The sequence below is a fragment of the Pan troglodytes genome, chromosome 1, assembly GCF_028858775.2.
Source record: "Pan troglodytes isolate AG18354 chromosome 1, NHGRI_mPanTro3-v2.0_pri, whole genome shotgun sequence".
Lineage (NCBI taxonomy): Eukaryota > Metazoa > Chordata > Mammalia > Primates > Hominidae > Pan > Pan troglodytes.
The window spans coordinates 230,924,067-230,946,955 of NC_072398.2; the positions used below are offsets into that span (position 1 = coordinate 230,924,067).

At 63.6% G+C, this 22,889-nt stretch overlaps 2 protein-coding genes and 2 long non-coding RNA genes across 15 annotated transcripts in view; 2 read left to right on the forward strand and 2 right to left on the reverse strand.

Moving 5' to 3' along the window:
* On the forward strand, nucleotides 1–6,305 carry RNF223 (ring finger protein 223). Its single transcript, XM_063787666.1, has 2 exons — nucleotides 1–2,572; nucleotides 4,003–6,305. The coding sequence occupies exon 2, from the start codon at nucleotides 4,012–4,014 to the stop codon at nucleotides 4,732–4,734; it is 723 nt and encodes a 240-aa protein (XP_063643736.1). The 5' UTR covers nucleotides 1–2,572; nucleotides 4,003–4,011; the 3' UTR covers nucleotides 4,735–6,305.
* An 88-nt stretch (nucleotides 6,306–6,393) lies between these two features.
* Nucleotides 6,394–12,005, reverse strand: LOC134807647 (uncharacterized). The gene is made up of 3 exons (XR_010148640.1): nucleotides 11,917–12,005; nucleotides 9,614–10,932; nucleotides 6,394–9,330 (listed from the first exon to the last, which is right to left on the reverse strand). It is a non-coding gene; the product is annotated as an uncharacterized LOC134807647 (long non-coding RNA).
* LOC104005695 (uncharacterized) lies at nucleotides 10,821–13,854 on the forward strand. Of its 3 annotated transcripts, none has more exons than XR_010148639.1 (5): nucleotides 10,821–10,957; nucleotides 11,812–12,057; nucleotides 12,323–12,467; nucleotides 12,723–12,904; nucleotides 13,145–13,854. It is a non-coding gene; the product is annotated as an uncharacterized LOC104005695 (long non-coding RNA). The 3 variants fall into 3 exon arrangements; XR_010148638.1 differs by having other exon boundaries at nucleotides 10,829–10,957; nucleotides 11,771–12,057; nucleotides 13,111–13,854; XR_679130.4 differs by having other exon boundaries at nucleotides 10,829–10,957; nucleotides 11,771–12,057.
* Nucleotides 13,855–19,427: 5,573 nt separating this feature from the next.
* AGRN (agrin) overlaps nucleotides 19,428–22,889 on the reverse strand; it is a 34,947-nt gene continuing 31,485 nt past the window's right edge. For 5 of the 10 annotated variants that reach the window (XM_054661529.2, XM_009454710.5, XM_054661559.2 and 2 more), the window contains 4 exons: nucleotides 22,085–22,117; nucleotides 21,601–21,825; nucleotides 21,027–21,130; nucleotides 19,428–20,720 (listed from right to left, as the gene is read on the reverse strand). In XM_054661529.2, the coding sequence (XP_054517504.1) occupies nucleotides 20,563–20,720; nucleotides 21,027–21,130; nucleotides 21,601–21,825; nucleotides 22,085–22,117 (520 nt within the window). In that variant the 3' untranslated portion in view covers nucleotides 19,428–20,562. The remainder of the gene's footprint in view (nucleotides 20,721–21,026; nucleotides 21,131–21,600; nucleotides 21,826–22,084; nucleotides 22,118–22,889) is intronic. The other 5 variants (XM_054661545.2, XM_054661536.2, XM_054661530.2 and 2 more) reach the window with 1 other exon arrangement.

Genomic DNA, 22,889 nt, shown 5'->3' on the forward strand with positions numbered 1-22,889 from the left:
GTGTGGACACGGCATGTGTGTGTGTGGACACGGCATGTGAGTGTGGACACGGCATGTGTGTGAGTGTGGACACGGCATGTGAGTGTGGACACGGCATGTGTGTGTGTGGACACGGCATGTGAGTGTGGACACAGCATGTGTGTGTGTGGACATGGCATGTGTGAATGTGGACACGGCATGTGTGTGTGTGTGGACACGGCATGTGAGTGTGGACACGGCATGTGTGTGTGGGCATGTGTGTGTGGACACGGCGTGTGTGTGTGTGGACATGGCATGTGAGTGTGGACACGGCATGTGTGTGTGGACATGGCATGTGTGCACACGGCGTGTGTGTGTGTGTGGACATGGCATGTGTGTGGACACGGCATGTGTGTGTGTGGACACGGCATGTGTGTGGACACGGCATGTGTGGACATGGCATGTGTGTGTGTGGACACGGCATGTGAGTGTGGACACGGCATGTGTGTGTGTGGACACGGTGTGTGCATGAGTGTGGACACGGCGTGTGCGTGAGTGTGGACACGGCGTGAGAGTGTGGACACAGCATGTGTGAGTGTGGACACGGCATGTGTGAGTGTGGACACGGCGTGTGCGTGTGTGGACACGGTGTGTGTGTGTGTGGACATGGCGTGTGTGTGTGTGTGGACACGGCATGTGTGTGTGTGGACACGGCATGTGAGTGTGGACACGGCATGTGTGGACACGGCGTGTGTGTGTGGACACGGCGTGTGTGTGTGGACACGGCATGTGTGTAGACACGGCATGTGTGTGTGTGGACACGGCATGTGTGTGGACACGGCATGTGTGTGTGTGTGGACACGGCATGTGTGGACACGGCATGTGAGTGTGGACACGGCATGTGAGTGTGGACACGGCATGTGAGTGTGGACACGGCATGTGTGTGTGTGGACACGGCATGTGAGTGTGGACACAGCATGTGTGTGTGTGGACATGGCATGTGTGAATGTGGACACGGCATGTGTGTGTGTGGACACGGCATGTGAGTGTGGACACGGCATGTGTGTGTGGACATGGCGTGTGTGTGGACACGGCGTGTGTGTGTGTGGACATGGCATGTGTGTGAGTGTGGACACGGCATGTGTGTGTGGACACGGCATGTGTGGACACGGCGTGTGTGTGTGTGGACATGGCATGTGTGTGGACACGGCATGTGTGTGTGGACACGGCATGTGTGTGGACATGGCATGTGTGTGTGTGTGGACACGGCATGTGAGTGTGGACACGGCATGTGTGTGTGTGGACACGGCATGTGAGTGTGGACACAGCATGTGTGTGTGGACACGGCGTGTGCATGAGTGTGGACACGGCATGTGCGTGAGTGTGGACACGGCGTGAGAGTGTGGACACAGCATGTGTGAGTGTGGACACGGCATGTGTGAGTGTGGACACGGCGTGTGCGTGTGTGGACACGGCGTGTGTGAGTGTGGACATGGCGTGTGTGTGTGTGTGGACACGGCATGTGTGTGTGTGGACACGGCGTGTGCGTGAGTGTGGACACGGCGTGAGAGTGTGGACACAGCATGTGTGAGTGTGGACACGGCATGTGTGAGTGTGGACACGGCGTGTGCGTGTGTGGACACGGCGTGTGTGTGTGTGTGGACACGGCATGTGTGTGTGTGGACACGGCGTGTGTGTGAGTGTGGACACGGCATGAGTGTGGACACGGCATGAGTGTGGACACGGCATGTGTGAGTGTGGACATGGCATATGTGAGCTTCCGGACACGGCACGTGTGTGAGAGCCTGTGGACATGGGGGCATGGAGCGTGTGAACACATGGCCCATGTGTGAGAGCAGCCACGTATGTGTGTGGATGAGGCAGGTGAGCACATGGGTGGGTGTGGGCAGGGAAGTGGCAGGAATGGGCTGTGAGGGCAGGCAGCAGTGAGCAAAGGGCAGGGGCAGGCTGGGCATAGGTTGTGGGGGGCTCGGGGAGGGCCCCTGCTAGGAGGCCCACCCAGGAGCTCAGGGGCCACAGGGACCTGGAACTGCGGTGAGCAGCTTCCAGCAGGTGCTCCAGCCTCCTGGGGCTATAGGGAGAGAGGGCTTTGTCCAAGCACACACCCCAGCCCAGACCTGCCCAGGCTGCAGCGGCTGTGCTGACCCCTACCCGGCTCCGACCCTCACCCCTCCCTCCCTGCCCTCCAGCTGCCTGTCCCGCCAAGGAGAGGAGGAAGCCAGCCAATCCCTGAGGCTTGCGGCCACACCCTTGGCCAGCACGACCCATAGGGTATAAATAGACCTGCTTGGGAGCCCACACCCGGCAACTCACACCTGCCTCAGACCAGAGCTCTGTGCGGGTGACGGCGCACGCATTCCTTGTGTCCCCGCCTGTCTTGGACAGAGCAGAAGCCACTGCCAGACCAGTGCCACCGGGACAGCTGCTGGTGGCCGGCCCCGGGGAGGGATACCTGCTGGGTGAAGCACAGGCCGGGCCGGGCCCGGAGAAGAGGAAGCAGACGCTGCCAGGGCAGGGCAGCCCAGGGCCTTGGAGCCCAACCGTGGCCGGCGAGGAGGACCATGCCCGGGACCCGCTGACCCCCGGCCACCAGGTAAGGCCAGCTCAGCCCGTGTTCACCCCTTACCTGCACAGGCTCAGGGTGGGGCACCATCGTGGAGGGGTGGGGCCTGGTGCCAAGGAACCGGTTCTGTGGGGTACACAGGTCGCAGAGCACAGTCCCCAGGTCCCGGTGCCTGGGGCACTCACGGCCTCACAGTGACGGCGTGTGACTCAGGTGGTCACAGTGACCCGCCAGCCTGTCTGGGACTCACTGGCAAGTCAGGGGTGGGGCGGGGCAGTGCCAGGAGTCACTTCTGGGGCAGCCTCCTGGGCCCCACGGGGACGCACGGCCAGGCCCTTGAGTCTCACTGTCACCCTTGCCCACTTCCCTCCAGGTGGGACCCCTGTGGCTCCCTGCAGTGGATCCTGGGTGCAGGGGAGGGGCGGGAGGTGGAGCAGGGTCCCAGGTCAGCTGAGATGCCCACCTGAGCCATGCCCAGGGGCAGAGCAGCATCCCCCAGTGTCCGTCCCCCAGGGTCCCTGCCATGAAGTGGGATTGGGTCAGGGAGAAGAAACACCCACTCAGTGGGCGGCTGAGGGTGCCCTGACCATCACCTGACCATGAGGCAGTGGGCTGGCCCAGAGGGAATGGCTGGGCTTATCCAAGTCCCACCCCCCAACTGTGCACATCAGACCCTCAGCAGCTAGACAAGCTGGCCCCGCAGGCCGCAGGTCGTGCCTGACATGCACCTTCCTCGGGCACTGACCCCTGCCCCTGCCTGGGCCCTCCCTGTCGTCCCAAAGCCCCCGGGGATCAGCCCGGTCCCCAGACCCAGAGACCCCCACACCCCACCCTCACATAGCTGCCTGCAAATCAGGCCTGCACCGCCCAAGCCAGGCACCCATCCTGGGATCCGAGTTCAAACTCACTTCACTTGACTTGGAGTCCCTGGCCTGCCTGAGAGCCGTATCTGCCAGGGTCCAGGGCCCGCCAGCTCCCTTGGGGTGGCTCTGGCTGAGTCACCCATGCTCTGGGTGGCCTTTTCCACACTGTGGCATTGTGTGAGTCCCGTGATGTGGGCCCAGCCTTGCAGAGCTCCGACATATACAGTGACGACTGTGGCTATTGTCATCCTCACCATTATTTCTGCCCGGGCAGCAGGGCCAGCCAGATGGGGCAGGGCCAACAGGAGGTGTCTGCCGAGCGGTCAGCGAGACCCCCCTACACAAGGCCTGCATTCCCGGAGCAGGCCTGGGGCCCTGTGGGAGGCTCACCCCGGTGCAGCCATGTGATGGGGTGGAGAGGGCAGGATTGCACGTGGGGCAGAATGACCTCCAGGGGCACCGGAGGAACTTTCTGGAGTGGCGCGCAGGAAACAGAGTCCTTCCCTGGGATCTCTGGGGCGAGAGAGGGGAGGGAGAGATAAAACACCACCAGAAAGGGGCGGCCGGTGATTGCTCACCACAGTCCCTGTCCCACAGCTCAGAGACATGTCGTCAGGCCAGCAGGTGTGGCACACGGCTGTGCCACCCCCTCGCCGGAGCAGCTCCACAGCCTCGATGCCCAGGTCCCCTGGCACCCCTGGCTCGGAGAGGGTGGCCTCCCCCCTGGAGTGCTCCATCTGTTTCTCAGGCTATGACAACATCTTCAAGACACCCAAGGAGCTCTCCTGCACCCACGTCTTCTGCCTGGAGTGCCTGGCCCGGCTGGCGGCTGCTCAGCCTGTGGGCCGCCCCGGCGGTGAGGCTGTACCTTGCCCCTTCTGCAGGCAGCCCACGGCCGTGCCGCCCGCCGGAGCCCCCGCGCTGCGCACCAGCCGCCAGCTGCAGGCCCGGATGCCGGCGCATTTGCGGCGTGAGGAGCCTGTGTGGCTGGAGGGCACCAAGCTGTGCTGCCAGCCACTGCCCACCACACCTGGCCGCGAGCCCGGTTTCGTATGCGTGGACGTGGGTTTGAGCAAGCCTGCCGAGCCGCCCGCGCCCGCCCGGGACCCTGCCCCCCGCCGGGGCCGCCTGGCCCGCTGCTGGGCGCGCTGCAGGGACTGGAGGCGCATGGCACTGGTCTCTGCCCTGCTGCTGATGCTCTTCTGCGTGGCACTCTGGCCGGTGCAGTGCGCGCTCAAGACTGGGAACCTGCGCTGCCTGCCCCTGCCCCCCCGGCCCCCGGCCACCAGCACAGCCGCCTCCCCCCTCGGGCCTCTGACTGACAACTAGGGCCAGCAGCCTCTGCCCAGGTCAGCCGCCCTCGCCCAGCTCCACGGGGTGTCCCCCACCGGGGGGCCCAAGGACACAGCAGCCACTGGAAGTCGGTCCCCGAGGACGCGAAAGGAGCCTGGCATCTCTGAGGACTCCCCCGGGGCCCCACCAAGACCAGGCTCCATTTAGCTTGTCCACCCCTCATTCTCCAGGCTGGGTCCTGATGGGGTGGACAAGAGGGTCCCCAAAGCCTCCAAGAACCGCAGTCTCACCTGGCGCGGTGGCTCACGCCTGTCATCTCAGCACTCCGGAGGGCTGAGGCAGAAAGACCACTTGAGGTCGGGATTTTGACACCAGCCTGGCCAACATGGTGAAACCCCATCTCTACTAAAAATACAAAAATTAGCCGGGCATTGTGGCGGGCGCCTCTTAGCTACTGGGGAGGCTGAGGCAGGAGAACTGCTTGAACCGGGGAGGTGGAGGTGGCAGTGAGCCAAGATTGCACCACTGCATCCAGCCTGGGCGACAGAGGGAGACCCTGTCTCAAAACAAAAAAAAAGACAGGCTCGTACAGGAAGGGCCCAGGAGAGCAGCTGGTCAGCGTCCCCGCCACCCACACACCCTGTGAACTGCCTGCCAGGGAAGCCCCTTGCCAAGAAGGAAGGGGCCTTGCCGTGCTTCCACTCATGCTGACATTTCCCCGCAGGGCTGGTCCTGCCATTGGGTGGGGGTGCTCATCTTGCCCTCGGACTGTGGGGAGAGAGTGGAGGCAGGGCAGCCCCCCAGTGCAAGGTAACCACAGAAACTTCCAGCTGCCCCTCCAACCTTGTGAATTGTACCTTTTACAATAAATTATCTGTATCCATCTTTGGCAAGAGGGCCTCACCCTGGGTGCCCCTGCTGCAGCCTCAACCCAGAGGATACTCTGACGGGATGAGACTCCCAGCAGCCACTGGGACAGGTGGGCCCCAGGTTCTAGGGGATCCAACTCCCAGCCCCTCTGGCTGCAGACAGGCTGGGGGTTTCTGGAGTGGGCTGGCGACTCAGCAATGTGAGGCTCCCCAGGGAGATGGGGAGAGGCCCAGGACACTTGGGGCAGGGCAGGCTGGACCAGGGGGAGGGCTTCAGCTTGGTTCAGAGCCCGGGGGCTGACAAAGGGGGCCTTTCTCTTCCCCCATCCTCTGCCGTGGCCATACTAGGCCACACCTCCAGGAAGTCATGCCCCCATGGCCCTGCTAGGGTCCCTGAGAACTGGAGAACCACAGAACCATGACCCCTGTGGGAACCCAGAAGCAAAGGTAACAGCCAGCGTGCAGCCTGCAGATCCACTGACTCTCCGGCAACTCCCAGGGCCAGCCTGGCTGGGGAAGAGTCAGAGGTCAGCTACGTGAGGTATCGGCAGGAGGCTCGCCAACCCCAGCCCTACCCCGTCTGTCATCAGCCCCAGGAATCCCGCACCACCAGGCAGGCACGGCCAGGAGGGCCCAGGCCAGGTCCAGCTCACGCAGGCCTCCTCAGCCTTCTCATCCCTGACCCCAGAGCCCAGGTACTTCCTGCTCCAACCAGCTGGGCCTCTGGTCCAGGGTGGGGAGGGCTCGGGAAGGCCCCACAGAAGCTGACTCCAGCTGTGGGGGCCACACCCACCCTTGCCCCAGGTCCCAGCGAAGACACAGAAGGGAGAACACAGCACTTTACTGGAAGGCTGTGAAAGCCGGTGATGTGGGGAGTGCAGCCACGGATCACAGCAACATCACTCTGTGTCACACACACAGTCATGCCCACGCAGGCCCACACCCTTGTCATCGGCAGGGCCAGGCGCGTGACGTTGCACGGGTGGTCACATGAATATGTCACACACACCTCACTCCACAGACATCCACCCTGTGACCGATGGGGCCGGGTCCTCACCGGGGCCACATCCCAGACCACGGGAGCAGGCAGGGCCGGCAGGCCGGAGCTGCGGTGAGGGCAGACCCGCACGGAGTGGCCGAGCTGGGGGCGCACACGGGTTCACACGTGGTCACCGGTGGGCTTCGCAGCCTGTCGCTCCCTCTGCCGCCCCTGGACCTCCCTGAGCTGGGGACAAGCTTGTGGCTCTGTCCTGGACACAGTCCCGGCCCGAGGCTCCGGCCACACGCGGGCGCGGCTAGGCCGGGGGTTCCCTGCGGCTCCTCAGACACCCGCGGCTCCGCAGGTTCGTGTCCTCGCCGTCCCAGGGCTGCGGGGTTCTGCGCGCGGAGCAGCGGCTCAGCCCCGCACCCCGCACGTCCCAGTCCCTCCCAGAGGACTCCGGACCGGCCCCGGCGCTCCACTCACACCGGGGATGCCCGGGGAGCCGGGGGCTGCAACCAGATGCGCGGGGGGCGGCGCCCATGTTTTGGTTCTCGCGCTCCTGAGGCGGCTCGCGCTGGGGGGAGGGGCCGCCGGTCACCATGGCGACGCCCGCACAGGCCACGCCCCGCAGGGCCACGCCCCCCACCTGCTCGCGCAGGCGCAGTTACTCGCCCCGGATGTGCCGCTGCAGCGCCAGGTACGTGAACTTGTACGGAGCCTCCGTCTGCACCATTCCCCAGCGCTGCCGCCAAACCAGCTGGATCGTCTTCGGGAAGTCGATGTCGCAGTCCAGCCCTGCGGACAAGCGCGCTTGGGGAGGGGCTACGGATGGGGGGAAGGTGCCGGCAGGCAGGGGCGGGGCTACTGATGAGGGGCGGGGCTTGCCGGTAGCGGTGGGGTCGTCCTGAGGGGTGGGGTCGTCCTGAGGGGTGGGGTCGTCCGGAGGGGTGGGGCTATAGCAGGGCAGGGCGGGGGGACCCAGAGTGGAGCGGCTCGCCCTGCCTGCGGATGACGTCCACCAGGATGTTAATCACGATGATGGTGCCGGTGCATCCGATGACCCCACTGAGGACAAACTAGGCGGCCTTTGACGAGAGTGGGGGGCGGGGGCGCCCCCGCCCACCCGATGGCTCCTCCCGCGTCGTCCCGCGTGGCTCTGCCCCGCCGCACCTGCACCTTCACAGCCCGCGTGGCCCCGCCCCGCCGCACCTGCACCTGCGCAGCCCGCGTGGGCCCGCCCCGCCGCACCTGCATCTGCACAGCCCGCGTGGGCCCGCCCCGCCGCAGCTGAAGTGCACCACCATGGGCCCGGCCTGCGGCTTGCTGCTCTGGGCCCGGTTCACCTCGTCCCGGAAGCCGAGGACGCCGGCGGGATCGGCCCGGACGCCGTAGTCCGGCCAGCCGAAGTACTGGAAGTGCTGCACCGTACGCTGTGGCTCCTCCTGAGCGGGGCAGGCGGTGAGTGCGACCCCAGGGTGGGAGGAGGAGGCTGAGGCACAGCTGGGTTTCCGGGAGTGCCCAAGCGGAGGGGCTGCGGGGGCCAAGGCGAGCAGGAGGAGGAGGAAGGAAATGGGGAGGGGGCGCCGAGATGGCCCCAGGTGGCTCAGGTGCCTGGGGAAGGGAAGAGGGAGCTGGGGGCGGGAGAAGCAGGCTGTGAGGACAGTTATTTTATAAGGAAAAACCAAATGTGAGGGGTCCATGGGGGCCTGGAGGACCCCCCCCCCCACACACTGGGCGGGGGCTGGAGGGAACACGAGGTAATCTGCCCGGAACAGAAATGGGCGTCTCTGGTATACAACGGAGACCAAAGCCGCAGTTGGAGAGGTGTGTGGGAGGAGCGGCCGCCAGCCCAGGGCTGAGAATGTGGCCACGTCAGTGACCCCTGTCCAGGCTTGGAATGCACCTCCTGGGTTGAGGGGTGTGGAAGCCCCCAAAGGCAGTGGGGTTGGATGCAGGCAGGTGTGGGGTCTCCCAGTGCAGGCCGACAGCAGGCACGCTCCACAGCCGCCAGGCTCACCTGGCCCGGCCGCCACACCTGCAGCTCCCGCACGCAGTAGCCCTGGGCCTGGCCCTTACCCAGGACGCGCATGTGCACACGGCTGAACTCTTGGCTGCCGGGCAGCTCTGGCCAGTCCCGGAAACACTTGTTCTGAGGGGAGCGCTTTGCATCAGCCTTGCTGGCAGCACCCCGGCACCCTGCCCCTGCGACCTGCAGAGACGCAGGTGTGTACGTGCAGCCACGGGGCTCTGTGGGAGCCTCCCCACTCCCACGGCGTCCCACAGCCTCCTTGGCCTGGTCGGGAAGGGCCTTGGGCAGCCGAAGATGCACGGGGTGGGATGGGCACTGGGAGCACTGGCACCGCACCCCTACCCGGCCCCGCTCCATCTCCCTGGTGGTCATGACGATGACACGCGTGTTCTCCTGGTGCACCGTGGCCCAGAAAGCAGCCACCGTGGCCTGCAGACAGCCCTGCAGGCGATGTACACCCTGCGCCCCGAGGCCCTGCCCCGCGGGGAGGAGCCACAGCGTACGGTGCAGCACTTCCGGTACTTCGGCTGGCCGGACTACGGCGTCCGGACCGATCCCGCCGGCGTCCTCGGCTTCCGGGACGAGGTGAACCGGGCCCAGAGCCGCGAGCCGCGGGCCGGGCCCATGGTGGTGCACTTCAGCTGCGGCGGGGCGGGCTCACGCGGGCTGTGCAGGTGCAGGTGCGGCGGGGCAGGGCCACAAGGGATGTCCATCCTGCCCCTGCCATGGCCCGGCTCCTCCTCAGGGTCAGTCTGAAAGGGAATGAGGCCAACTGCTGCTGTTAACAGAGGACAAACAAGTCCATGCAAATGTTATGCAAATGATATGCAAACGACACACAAATATTATGCAAAGAGCCCTGGTGGCTTAAACACACTCCTCACTCCAGGCCAGCAAGGGGCTGAGGACCAATGCCCGTCCAGCCTCTCTGAGGACCCCTTGGAGACTGCCGCCCACCCCTCCCCTGGGGACCCTGGTTCTTCCTGAGCCCCCCAGGAGCAATGGGCCCAGGCCCCGCCTCCCGCACACACCCACCCTGATGTAGTCGGCTCCGGGCCCGCTGTCATCCTCGTTGAGCAGGATGACTCAAGGGTGGCATCAACTGGGAAGGGAGGTGATGCTCAGTTCTCCAGGGCACAGCTCGTGGGCCTCACCCTGCCTCTTTGCCCGCGGACCCTGTGGTGAGCAGAGATGGAGGGTCCAGGGTATGCAAGGGGGAGCCTCAGGTCAGCAGTGGCAGATGCTCGGCCTGCCCCCCACCTCCCCGAGGCCTGACGGGTGACGCCCTGGCCTCCGCCCTCACAGGGAAGGATGTTCTTGTAGTGATTCTTGGGCTTGTTCTCCACACTCTGCCCCTCCTTCCGAGGGTACAGGAACCGGCATTCCTGCTGCTGCAGCATCTGGAGGTGATGGAGCCTTCAGCTCACAGCCCCGGCCCCTTCCCAGAGCCCGAGATGGCCACCCCCACCCCGTCCCATGTGGGCGGAAGAGTACCTAGGTGCCGAGGCAAGAGACTGAAGGCACAAACTGTTTCAGTATAATAAAGAAAATAGAATAAGAATAGTCATAATACAAATTAGATACAGCGATGATCATGAACAATTATCCATCATTATAAACATTATTAATCATTAGCTTTTAATATTACTCTGTTGCATTAATAATATAACCTAGGAATAACCGGCGGGTGTAGGGTCAGGTGCTGAAGGGACATTGTGAGAAGTGAATAGAAGGCAAGAGGGGAACCTTCTGTCACACCCGCATAAGGGCCGCTTGAGGGCCCCTTGGTCAAGCGGTAATGCCAGTGTCTGGGAAGGCACCCGTTACTTAGCAGACCGCGAAAGGGAGTCTCCTTTCCTTGGAGGAGTCAGGGAACGCTCTGCTCCACCAGCTTCTTGTGGGAGGCTGGATGTTATCCAGGCCTGCCCGCAGTCATCCGGAGGCCCTGGTGCCTGTGGAGGGGCTTTTACCTGCTTGAGGTGCACAACCGCCCCCACCTTCCCCATCAACGGGCTCTTCCTGCTCCACCGGGTCTCCGAGGGTGTCAAAACGCTCCCCGTCTCCCACTTCTCGTCCGGCCGTGGGGGTGGCGGTGAGGGGCCTGGCCAAGGCCGCCCGCCCTTCCCAGAGGCCGCCCCAGCTCGCCGCCCCCTCCCGCCTGGGAGTGAGTCATGATGTGCGTGACCTGTGGCTGGCGGCCTGCGCCCTGCACCTTGTCCCACCCTTGCGTCAGCGCTGACAGCGGGAAGCCCCCAGGATCGCTCTGACTCACGTGCACCAGGAAGCTGCCCGGATGCCCCTTCTGCAGCAACAGCTTCTCAGCCTCCTTGCCAGACAGGCGCCCGTGGTACCACCTGGGCCAGGCACAGGCGAGCACAGGTGAGGCTGGAGGCCACGGCCTGGCCAGGTGAGGGGGAGAGACCCACACGGATAGGGCAGAAGGCTTAGCGAGACATACGCAGACCTTGGGGGTCCAGGCAGCACCACCACCCGGGCCCCAGAGCTGCTCTGCTCGCCTTTCTGGCCCTCGCCCCACCCAGGAGCTGGCAGGAGGCAGGCGGGCGCTGCAGGGGCGGGCGGCCACCAGGTGGCGGCCTGGTCCTCAGCAAGGAGGGGCCAGGGGCCTCCCCAGACCAGGTCTCCTTCTCTGCAGATGCAGCCCCCTGCAGTGGGGAAACTGAGGCTGGAGGAACCAGCTCAGCCCAGGGCACCAGCCAGGAGGGCAGGGATGGGGCCAGGGGAGGCACCGGCTTCCCTGAGTCACCCTGGACTCCAGTGCCTGAGACCTGAAGGAAGGAGGCCTGAGGGAGGCAGGTGCAGGACCCTGTGCCCTGAACCAGTGCTTAGCAGATGCCGTCCCTCAGGATGCAGGCACACGCACACACACACGCACACACATGAACACACATGGACACGCGAACACATGCACACGTACACACGTGTGCTGACACGCGGATGCTGGGCCAGGGCTCACCACTCCAACGCGGGGTCCTGGCAGCCCAGCAGGTACCAGAGCTCAATGGGAACCCCGCTGCACTCCCCAGCAGCACCCCCAGGCTCTGGCAACACGGTCACAGCCACGGAGGCCCTGCCTGTCCCCAGGGCCCTCACAGGGGAGGAAAGGGTCCTGCTGAGCCCCTAACTCAATGAGCCCTCCCCAAGGGCCTCTCTAAATAGTTCCTTCCTGCCCAGAGACCGCCCAGCACCACGTCCAACTCTCACCACCTTCCCAGGGCATCGGCCCCCCGCACCAAGTCCTCGTGTCCAGGAAGCTGCCCACCGGTCCTCCAGGAGGCCTTCAACCAGACCCTGTCCATGCCCAGCCAGGGCCCACCCACCTGACGGACAGCGTGAAGCCCCCCGGGCTGCTCTCGCTGGGCCTGGCAAGGAAGTCCCCACGCTGACCTCTGGATAGGAACAGCTTCTCCGCCTCCACCCTGCTGACGTTGGGGTGAAGCCACCTGGAGTGGGGAGAGCAGGTCAGTGCCCAGAGGAGGAATCTGGCCCCACACAAACCTCCCTCATTGTTTCCACGGTAACACCCACGACGGTGGCTTGAGGCCACTGTGCTCGAAGCCGGGAATGGCCACTGGCCAGGGGCTGTGGGGTCCCAGGGACACGGAGGGGCTGGAATTCTCCCCCAAGTGGCAGGGCCTGGGGCCACTGGGGCTCCCTCCTTCTCCACACGCCCCCGAGGCTGTCAGCAGCCCCGTCCACTTCACCCCTCCCAACCTCCACGGCCAGGATCTCGGACTTCCAGCCTCCAGAGCTGAGGGAAGGAGCGCCTGCCCGCCCAGCTTATGGTCACTGTTTCAGCAGCCCAGCTGCCTGACGATGGGTTCTTATCTCCCAGAGGGCAGAAGCTGTTCCCCGCACTGTGGCGTCCCAGGTCCGTAACACTGGAATTGAGACACTCAGTAGAGGGATGGGGGTCGGGGGGAGGAGGGGGTGGTGCACAGGGAGGGGGCCGAGAGGCCAGCGGATGCCTGTGCGGCCCCTGGGAGCCGTGCTCCGTGTCCGGGGCAGGTCAGGAAGCTCGGGGGATGTCACTGCAAACCTCGGGGCCCCATGCAGGCAGAGGCTGGTGCTGCCGGCATCTGGAGGGGAGGCTGAGGCTACAGCCCTGCCCCTTCCTGGTGAACAGCCACCCTGTCCCAGGACCTTCCTCGTCTGCAGCCCCCCATGAGGTCAGGGCTGCCCCGGAGCCCACGTCTGAGATCACAACTGCTCCTTACTTTTGTGGCACTGGACTCCGGAGCTCAGGACTACATTGTACTCAGGCGGCAGCCCCAGAGCCCAGAATGTCAGCAAAAAAGAGCCACACCTGTGAGTGACTGAGGGAGGGAGGGAGGGAGAGAAGGGGTGTGAGAGGGAGGGAAGGAAGAGGGGAGGGAGGGAAGGGGATGTGGGAGGGAGGGAATGGTGGTGAGGGAGGGAGGGAAGGAAGGCGGGGAGGGACGGAGGGAACGGGGACAAGGGAGGGAGGGAGGGAGGCGGCAGAGGAAGGAACTGGGGACGTGGGGCTCCCCCAGCCCTCTGTCTTCCCCAGCTGTGCTGTCCACACAGGGGCGGCTTCTGGACACCTGGCTCTTGGGCATCTCCTGGCTGCATAGATGATACCCAGGTGGGGCCTGCTGGCTCTAGGACCTCCGCCCCACGCTGGCCCAGCCTGGTTGTCAGTGGAGTCATAACCTGTGCACGAATGGGTGGGGGTTGCTGTGCCCTGGGCGGACCCTGCTCTGGCCCCCATGGCTGGTCCAGAGGAGGAGGAAGGTTGAGGGCGGTCCTGCCCCCTCTGCCCCACAAAGGGCAGCTGCAGGGCTCTTTCTAGAATGGAGGCCTCACCGCAGTCTCTGTTAAAGGCCTCCATGACCAGGCTCATGCCTATAATCCCAATTACTCAGGAGGCGGGTGGATTGCTTGAGCCCAGGAGTTCAAGACCAGCCTGGGCAACATAGCCAGACCTCATCTCACTTAAGAAGAAATAAAAAATAAAGGCCTCCACAGGCTTTCACCCCTGAGAATGGAGCCAAGATCTCCCCTCCTCTGCAGCACCCGCAGGTCCTGGCTGGTCCCCCTGGGGACCCCATCCCCGGCTCCAGCCCACCCTGGCCAGGTCCCTCTCCCGGGGCCCCAGCTCCTCCTCCTCCTTTGGGCCCTGCCTCCACTCCTTGCAGCTCCTGCCCCTCTGCTCCCCTCTGAGCACAACTTCTGGAAGAAGTTTGTATGGCTGTGTGATTTGTAAATAGGAATGAATTAAAATTCATGGCCGGGTGCGATGGCTCATGCCTGAAATCCCAGCACTTTGGGAGGCCGAGGCAGGCGCATCACCTGAGGTCAGGAGTTTGAGACCAGCCTGACCAACATGGTGAAACCCCGTCTCTACTAAAAACACAAAATTATCCGGGTGTGGTCATGGGCACCTGTAATCCCAGCTACACGGGAGGCTGAGGCAGGAGAATCGCTTGAACCCGGGAGGCGGAGGTTGCGGTGAGCCGAGATCGCGCCACTGCACTCCAGCCTGGGCAACAAGAGAAAAACTCAGTATCAAAAAATAAAAATAAATAAATTAATTAACAATAATAAAATTCAGCAACAGCCACGGTGCCACTGCTCAGGAACACCGCGGTGCCGGTCGGCACGGCCCGTCCTCTCCCTCGTCTCCAGAGCTGTGTCCCGCCCTCCAAGCCCACAGAGGACTTGGCTGTCAGGGTTGCCACGGACGTCGGGGCCCAGCCGGTCCTCAGCAGCCTCCGAGGCCGTCAGTGCCGCCTTCTTCCAGTGGCGCCTTCTCTGCGAGGCTCTGTGGAGGCTGCACTTCCCGGCTTCCCACCTTGCCCCGGCCAGGGCCCTTTGTCCTCCTCCTCGATGGGAGCCCCAGGCCCTGGCTCTTCTGTGTCTGCACAGAGTCTAGGCCAGTCCAGCGCCACCTCTTCTCTGAGCTCCAGACACCCGGTTTCAGCACCTCCGTTTGCAAAGTCAGCAGCACGTCTTTCTTAACATCTTCAAAACCCAAAGCTCCTGATCTTGCCCCCGCGGCCCACACCCTGTTCTTCATCTTCCCCACGCAGGCAAGGGTGGCGGCCCTGCCCCCGGCCCCCCTCGGCGCTCCCTGCCGGCTCCGATCCATCAGTTCCTCTCGTCCTATCTTCAAAAGGTGCCCAGAGGCCACACGCGGTGGCTCACACCTGTAATCCCAGCAGCGTGGATCACGAAGTCAGAAGTTGAAGACCAGCCTGGCCAACATGGTGAAACTCCGTCTCTACTAAAAATACAAAAATTAGCCAGGCATGGTGGCATACACCTGTAATCCCAGCTACTCCGGAGGCTGAGGCAGGAGAATTGCATAAACCCGGGAGGTGGAGGTTGCAGTGAGCCAAGACCGCGCCAGTGCACTCCAGCCTGGGTGACACAGTGAGACTCCATCTCAAAAAAAAAAAACAAACAAAAAAAACAACAAAGGTGTCCAGAGCCGACCACTTCTCCTCCAACCGCCTGGGCCTGCCAGGACTATTGGTTCCGTTCTGCCCGACTCTGACCCCACAGCCAAGCCTGAGTGAGGCCAGGCCTGGCGGGCCAGGGACCAAAGTGTCCTGGCAGGGCCTGCGGGTGGAGGAGTGCAGGCGTCCAGGACCCCGGGTCTGAGGGGTGACCCAGCTGGGAGCGCGAGGAGGGCCCGGGTGGCATTTCGCCACGCCCACCTGTCGGGGCCGTAGACGCTTCTCCTGGGGTCCAGGATTCTGGGCCGCCGTGCGCCGGGCTCACCTGCACGAGGGTCTCACCGCGCCGCTCGCCGGCGCTCGGGGTGCGCTCTGGGCGGCCGCACCCTCCGGCAACTCCGCGAAGGCGCTGCCTGGGCTCCGCCCCCGAAGCCTCGCCCCGAGGCCCCGCCCCGAGGCCACGCCCCCGGCTTTCTTAAAGGGTCCGCGCCCGCCAGTCTTGCCGGGCGCCTGGGAGTTTGGGCTGCAGGCAGAAGCTCCGGCCGTCCCCGCTTCAGAGCCGGGGGTCCCGCGGGCAGCCGGGTCGCGGGTCGCGGGCGTTGCAGGCGGCTCCGTCCCGCCCTCCATTCCAAGACCCTCTGGCTTTTCCGGGGCCGCCTCCACTGCGGACCGGGGCCGGAGGGGGGCGCTCCAGGCTGGGGGGCGGGGCGGGGCCCGCGGGACCGGCCTCCCTGGCTGTGCCGCGTCCGCCTCCCTGCAGGTCCCCGCCCCAGGCCCGCCGGTTTCCGGAGTCGAGCTCCCACCGCGGTCTGTCCCGGACACGCGCGCCTCTCGCTCGCCTGCGCTCAGCTGCCATCCTTTTCAGCGGTGGCCCCGGGCTCCCCTGGGCTTCCGCCTCTCAGACCCACAGCCTCCAACCTGGGACCCACCAGCGCCTCTCCGCCCGCGCGGCTTCCCTCCTCCTCACCCCCGGCCACGGAAGGCCTCGTCACCCTCCAGGTCCCCTTTGAGTCCTCTGGGTCCTGCGCGCTCCGCAGCGGTTGCTCCCCAAACTCCCTCTCCTGGTTCTGCGCACCCTCCTCCTCCCTCCCTCCTCCATTTCTGGCGTCGGGGCTTTTTCTCCTCTCCTAGGCAACACCCAGCAGGAGCACCTGCCTCAGGTTTCAGCCCAGCCTCTCCCTGCCTGGCACCCCTCGGCCCCCTGGACCCCACTCAGGGAACCCCAGCTTCCCCAGCCCAGCCATCCCTCCAGACGCATCAGGGCGAATCCACCCAAAGCTCCGGTGCCTCCAGCTCCATCTCCACGTCCCTGAGCGCCTCTTCTCACCCCCCTCGACCCGCCCATTCTCCCCCAAATCCCTCCCTCTGCTCCCCCTGCAGCCGAGCACCCTGTCCTAGCCAGGGGCGTCTTCATGAAATCTGGTGGCCTCCTGCTTGGAGCCCTCCAGGAGCCTCCCACAGCTCCTCAGGCAGCGCCCCCAGCTCTCTTCCCCAGGCCCACGCAGCCCCGCTGGACCTGCCCTGCCCATCTCTCCAGCCTCTGCTGCTCTGACCTGTGGCCTCTGTCCTGCACGCTGGCCTCTGGCCGCTCCTACGCCTCCGCTTCCTGCTGAAAGATCCCTTTGTCAAGCCACAGGGCCCTGCACACCGTCCAATGGACCCACACCACATGCCCCGCCTCTGGCCTCCTCACCTGCCCTCCCCCTGCTCATGCTTCGGGTCTGGGTTTGGGCGTGTTTTCTCTGGACCTTTCCTGAAAACCAAAGTTAGTCTGCCCCCACCCTGGCCCCCCACCTTCAGCGACCTGTGTGTGGCCACCGCTCCTGGACTCTCTCCTCCCCGACCCCCAGTGCCTGACACCTGCCAGGCACACAGGGTCGGTCAGCATATCCCCAGAGGACCAGGTGATGAAAAGCCCAGAAAGCAAACACTCAGACGCATGGGACCTCCTGGGTGTGGAGCTTGTGGGTATTACCTTTTCTTTTTCATTTTTTTTTTGAAACGGAGTCGCGCTCTGTCGCCCACGCTGGAGTGCGGTGGTGCAATCGCGGCTCACTGCAACCTCCGCCTCCCGGGTTCAAGCGATTCTCGTGCCTCAGCCTCCCGAGTAATTGGGATTACAGATACCTGCCACCACGCCCAGATGTTTGTGTTTTTAGTAGATACAGGGTTTCACCATGTTGGCCAGTCTGGTGTTGAACTCCTGACCTCAGGTGATCCGCCTGCCTCAGCCTCCCAAAGTGCTGGGATTATAGGCATGAGCCAATGTGCCCAGCCATTGGTGTTATTTTATTTCGATGTTTTTGTGGTTTTCTTTTTTCTTTTTTTTTTTGAGACGGAGTCTCGTTCAGCCACTGAGGCTGGAGTGCAATGGCGTGATCTCGGCTCACTGCAACCACCGTCTCCTGGGTTCAAGCAATTCTCCCGTCTCAGCCTCCGGAGTAGCTGGGACTACAGGCACCCACCATCATGGCCAGCCAGTTTTTGTATTTTAGGAGAGACAGGGTTTCACCATGTTGGCCAGGCTCGTCTTGAACTCCTGACCTCAGGTGATCCACCCGCTTCGGCCTCCCAAAGTGCTAAGATTACAGGTGTGAGCCAGCGCACCTGGCCTTTTTTTTTTTTTTAATCATTAATACAAAATAGAAAACTACACTTAGTTATTTTTCATAAGAGACAGCAGTTTGCGAAGGGCCACCCAGCTGGCCACACACCCTACACCTTCTTCCCCTGCTTCTCCCCAGGGCTCACATCTGCCGGTGCTGGGCGCCAGCTCTGTTTTTTAGACAGGTTCTTGCTCTGTCACCCAGGCTGGAGTGCAGTGGTGCAATCACAGCTTGCTGCTGCCTCAACCTCCTGGATTCAAGTGATCCTCCTGCCTCAGCCTCCCGAGTAGCTGGAGCTACAGGTGTGTACCACCACGCCTGGCTAATTAAAGAAATTTTTTTGCAGAGATGGGGTCTCACTATGTTGCCCAAGCTGATCTCCCACTCTTGGCCTCAAGCGATCCTCCAGCCTCAGCCTCCCAAAGTGCTGGGATGACAGGTGTGAGCCACCGCGCCCTTCCCTGAGGCTCAGCTTCTGCAGTGCTGTCACCCACACACTAATTTAGGAAGCAGGTTAGAGGGAGTCCAGGAGCCCAACTACCCCAGGGGTTTCTAGTTAGGGGCTTCCAGCAGTGCCAAGGGTTGGTTCTGCACACCTGGGCCAGTGAAAAGGCTGCCCAACAGCCCCACGCACCCTGGCTCCCCCCAGACCCTTCCAGTCCTGGGTGCAGCCTCCTCCCAACCCTGTGCTCTGACACAGATGTGGGCCAATTATGTGTGCAGGCACACACATACACACACACACACGTGCACGCCAGAGAGCAGGCACACGCACCCACATGCACCCACATGTACACGCCAGAGAGCAGGCACACGCACCCACACACACACGTACACGCACCCACACATGCACGCCGGAGCGCAGCCACACGCACCCACACCCACGCGTACCCACACGTGCATGCCAGAGAGCAGGCACACGCACCCACACACACACGTACACGCACCCACACATGCACACTGGAGAGCAGGCACACGCACCCACACATACCCGCACCCACACGCACACGCACCCACATGTATACGCTGGAGAGCAGGCACACGCACCCACACCCACACGCACCCACACGTGCACGCCAGAGAGCAGCCACACGCACCCACACACACACGCACCCACACGTGCACGCCAGAGAGCAGACACACGCACCCACACGCACACGCACCCACATGTATACGCTGGAGAGCAGGCACACGCACCCACACGCACCCGCACCCACACACACCCACACGTACACGCACCCACACGTGCACGCCGGAGAGCAGGCACACGCACCCACACGCACCCGCACCCACACCCACACACACACGCACCCACACGTGCACGCCGGAGAGCAGGCACACGCACCCACACGCACCCGCACCCACACACACCCACACACACACGCACCCACACGTGCACGCCGGAGAGCAGGCACACGCACCCACACACACACGCACCCACACGTGCACGCCAGAAAGCAGGCACACGCACCCGCACCCACACACACCCACACACACACGCACCCACACGTGCACGCCGGAGAGCAGGCACACACACCCACACGTACCCGCACCCACACACACCCACACGTACCCGCACCCACACGTGCACGCCAGAGAGCCTCCTGCCTCCACGGCCCCGCCTCCCACAGTGCTCAGCAGTGTGTGCTCCCCACTCAGGGCCTCATCAGCCACAAGGATCCCTGTGCAGGGCCTGGCTCCATCCAGGGCCACCCAAGGGAGCTCCAAGTCCGTGCTCCCACCACAAAGCGGAGCAAGAAGCCAACGGGCCAGCGCGCTGGTGAGGATGGACAAAAGCAATGCTTTTAAAGTTTTCAGACTTTATTTCACAGCGATTGACACAGAAACGTACTAGAGTTAGTAACACGGCACCCAGCCCCACCGCCGCCCGCTTCATCGGGTTCTGCTCCTAGGAGGACTGGGCTGGGGCTGGGGGTGGGGATGGGATGGGGGTGGGGAAGGGACGGGACGTTGCAGTTTAAGGCATTTCTGGCTTCGGAGCCATCCCTGCCACCCCTGCACCTGCCCCTTGACCTTGGTCAGACACTGGCTGGCCCCTGGTCATTCTGAGACAAGGACAACTTTCACTGACGCTGTGGGGAGGATTTGCAGTGAGGCAGCCCTCAGCCGCTCTCAGGCGAGACGGGAAAGATGAGACCCACCACTCCAGGGGTCAAATAAAATCAACACATGAAGAACACAGCCGTGGCCAGGCCCAGATACCCAGGCAGGCGGCAGAGGTCAACCCCATCCCACAGTGAGCTCCTCTCGATAGCCCCTCGCAGGGCCTGGGGTGTGGCAGAGGGATACGGTCATGTCCAGGGTGGCTGGGCAGGGCCAGCTGAGGGTCAGGACACCCAGATCGGCCCTGGTCTGGCCTCTGCTCCTCAGCAGCCTGGGGCTGGCGGAGGCAGCACGGGAGCAACGCAGAGCTGTGCCCAGCAGTAACATTGTTTCGAAGTCACAGTATTGGCGCAGGAGGCCAAGGCAGGGCCCAGAGCACACACAGGAAGGAGCAGCTCAAATGGGGGCTTGGAAAGGCCCTGTGGGGTCGCCCGGAGGAAGGGCCCCATCAGACCTCAGCAGCCCCTTCCTCTCTGGGACACGAGCCCTGCCTGACGGAGCGAGGGTGATTCAGGAGCCGGGGCTGCTTCCCGGCGGGGACACCGTGGGGCAGGCGCAGTGCAAGGCGGGGGCTCAGCACCTTGAGGCAGGGGTGTGTGTCCTGAGGCTGCCGTCCACGCTGAGCCCTCCACGCTGCCACCTCGCCTGTCCATCCCTCGGCACTAGGTCTGTCCGCAGCACGGCTGCCTGGACGGAAGGGAGGCCGGGCCAGCAGTCCCTCCGGCCAACACTCAGGCAAGAAAATCATATCAAAAAGCGACAAGTTTACAAAAATAGAAAATAATTACAGCGGGCGCGGGGCTCTGGTGCCAGCTCATGGGGTGGGGCAGGGCCGCAGCTCTGGCTTGGTGACGGCGTCCTCCAGCAGGTGCAGCGGGTGCCGGCCCACCACCACGTCCCGCAAGCAGCCCACAAAGCCTGTGCCGTAGGCCTTGGGCAGTGCTGGGCCCACGGGCAGCTCCGGCAGGCCCCCTGCAGCACAGACAGTGGGAGTCACCCGGCTGTGACTCAGTGATGCTGATGGGCACCCCAACGAGCAGGTGACCAGCAGGGGGCCCACACCTGGGCACCCGCCTCCCGGCCCCACAGCACTGGGAACTGCAGGGGCTACAGCGGGAGAAGAGAGCCCAGCCCGCCGGCTCACATGCACCCTGAGAGAGCCCAGCCCGCCGGCTCACATGTACCCTGACTCAAGGGTGGGCGCTGGGGGGTGGAGTCTGTCCCTTGGATATCATGAGACCCTTGGGCATCCCTCTCTAGTCTCCCCCAAACACTCACCAAGCCACAGGGCTCCATCAGTGTCCAGCTGCGTGGCGCCCAGCGGGGAGGAGCCGGTCACAGGGGCCTCATTGCCCACCTGCAGGGAACCTTCCCTCTGCTCCCTGGGTGTGCAGGGAGGGGGAGACCATCAGGGCCCAGGGTTCCCTCTGCCTCCTCTAGACCGTAAGCCCTGCATCCTTCCTATGCCCTGCAGGTGCCTCAGCCTGGAGAACCCCCCAGGTATCACCCCTGGGGGCAAGGATGAGGTGGCCTTAACCCCAAGGAGGGCACTGGGAGCCAAGGCCGGGGACATTCCTGCAGCTCAAGCTTTGCTGGAGGCGACGGCCAGGCTCAGACTGGAGCGACCCCCGGCAGGCTCCGGGCAGGGCCGGGATGCCTTTCAGACGTGGAAACTGATCACTGCTTCTCCTGCATCTTCTTGGCCCTTCCTCCTCCCACTGGCAGTGACCTCGGCTCAGGCAGCAAGGCGTGTCCTCCCTGACCCCTGGCCACAAGTGACTGGACACAGCCCAGCTGGGCAAGTCTGGGCAGCCCTCGCCACTATTCTCGGCACACTGGGTTCCCTACTCACCTATGTGCCACGACCCGCAACCAGCGGTTGGTGTTGACGGGCACGGTGGAACGCAGCACCACGGGCTGGGAGCCCAGGTTGTAGCTCAGCTGCAGGTGCCCGTCCACAATGGCCAGTGCCACGTAGTCTGCCCGCTCCGTGGCCTTGCCACTCCAGAGCACCAGCCCCTGCGTGGCCTCAGTGCGCAGGCTCAGTTCAAAGTGGTTGCTCTGCAGTGCCTTCTCGCTGGAGGGCAGAGGGCAGGTCAGGGCCTCTAGGAAGGTGGCAACAGGACAGGGTGGGGGAGGCGGGAGGACAAGGGCCCCAGCTGCAGAGGCCACAAGGGCTGTGACGGGACCCAGGGGTGGCTGGTGGGCAGACACCGACAGTGGGAGGGAGAAGAGGGATGGAGACAGGGGCAGCCTGGCAGAGAGAGATCAGAGAGAGGGGCGGGAGGACAGATGGGCCAGCCAGGGGTCTGCAGGCACTGCTGCCACGTGCTCACCTGTGAAGGGCCCCGGAATCCAGAGTTTCGGGGCTTAGAAGCAGGAAGAGAGGGAGGCGGGTGAGCAGGGGACAGGCAGGGCCAATGCAAACCCATCTCAACACTGTGGGGTGCAAGGAGCAGGCACCCACAGAAGACATGCGTGACCTCGAGGATCATTGGCCGCCCACCAAAGAGCCCAGCAGGGACACCTACACATGCTTGTGCAGACACCGTGCGGAAACGAGACACGTGAGGGCGCAGACACGTGAGGGTGCAGACACCCACGTGCAGACACAAGACACTTGAGGGCACAGACACCCACATGCAGACACCCACGTGCAGACACACATGTGCAGACAGCAGGGGAGCACGGCCAAGGCTGGGCGCAGAGATCGAGGAGGTAGGCGTAGGGTGGTATGGAGTGGAGACCAGGGGCTTGGATGCCCCAGTACACACATGCATGTGTGCATGCACCCAAACCTACACATGGACACACACACACCTCCATGTTCACACACACACACGTACATGAACACACACGGACACACCTGAATGCTCCCCACTTACACCTGTTCATACACACACACATCTACATATCCCCCCATATACACACGCATATACACGGACCCATGCACACACTCGGACACACACCTGTCTCCCCCACATATACACACGCATACATGGACATACACTTGGACCCACACCTGTGTGTCTCCCTCATATACACACACATATATGGACCCATGGACACACACTCGGACACACACCTGCGTGTCTCCCTCGTATACACACACATACATGGACCCATGTGCACACACACACA

Excerpts from the sequence above, each read along its gene's own strand:
- RNF223 (XM_063787666.1), top strand. The coding sequence starts at position 4,012 with ATGTCGTCAGGCCAGCAGGTGTGGCACACGGCTGTGCCACCCCCTCGC.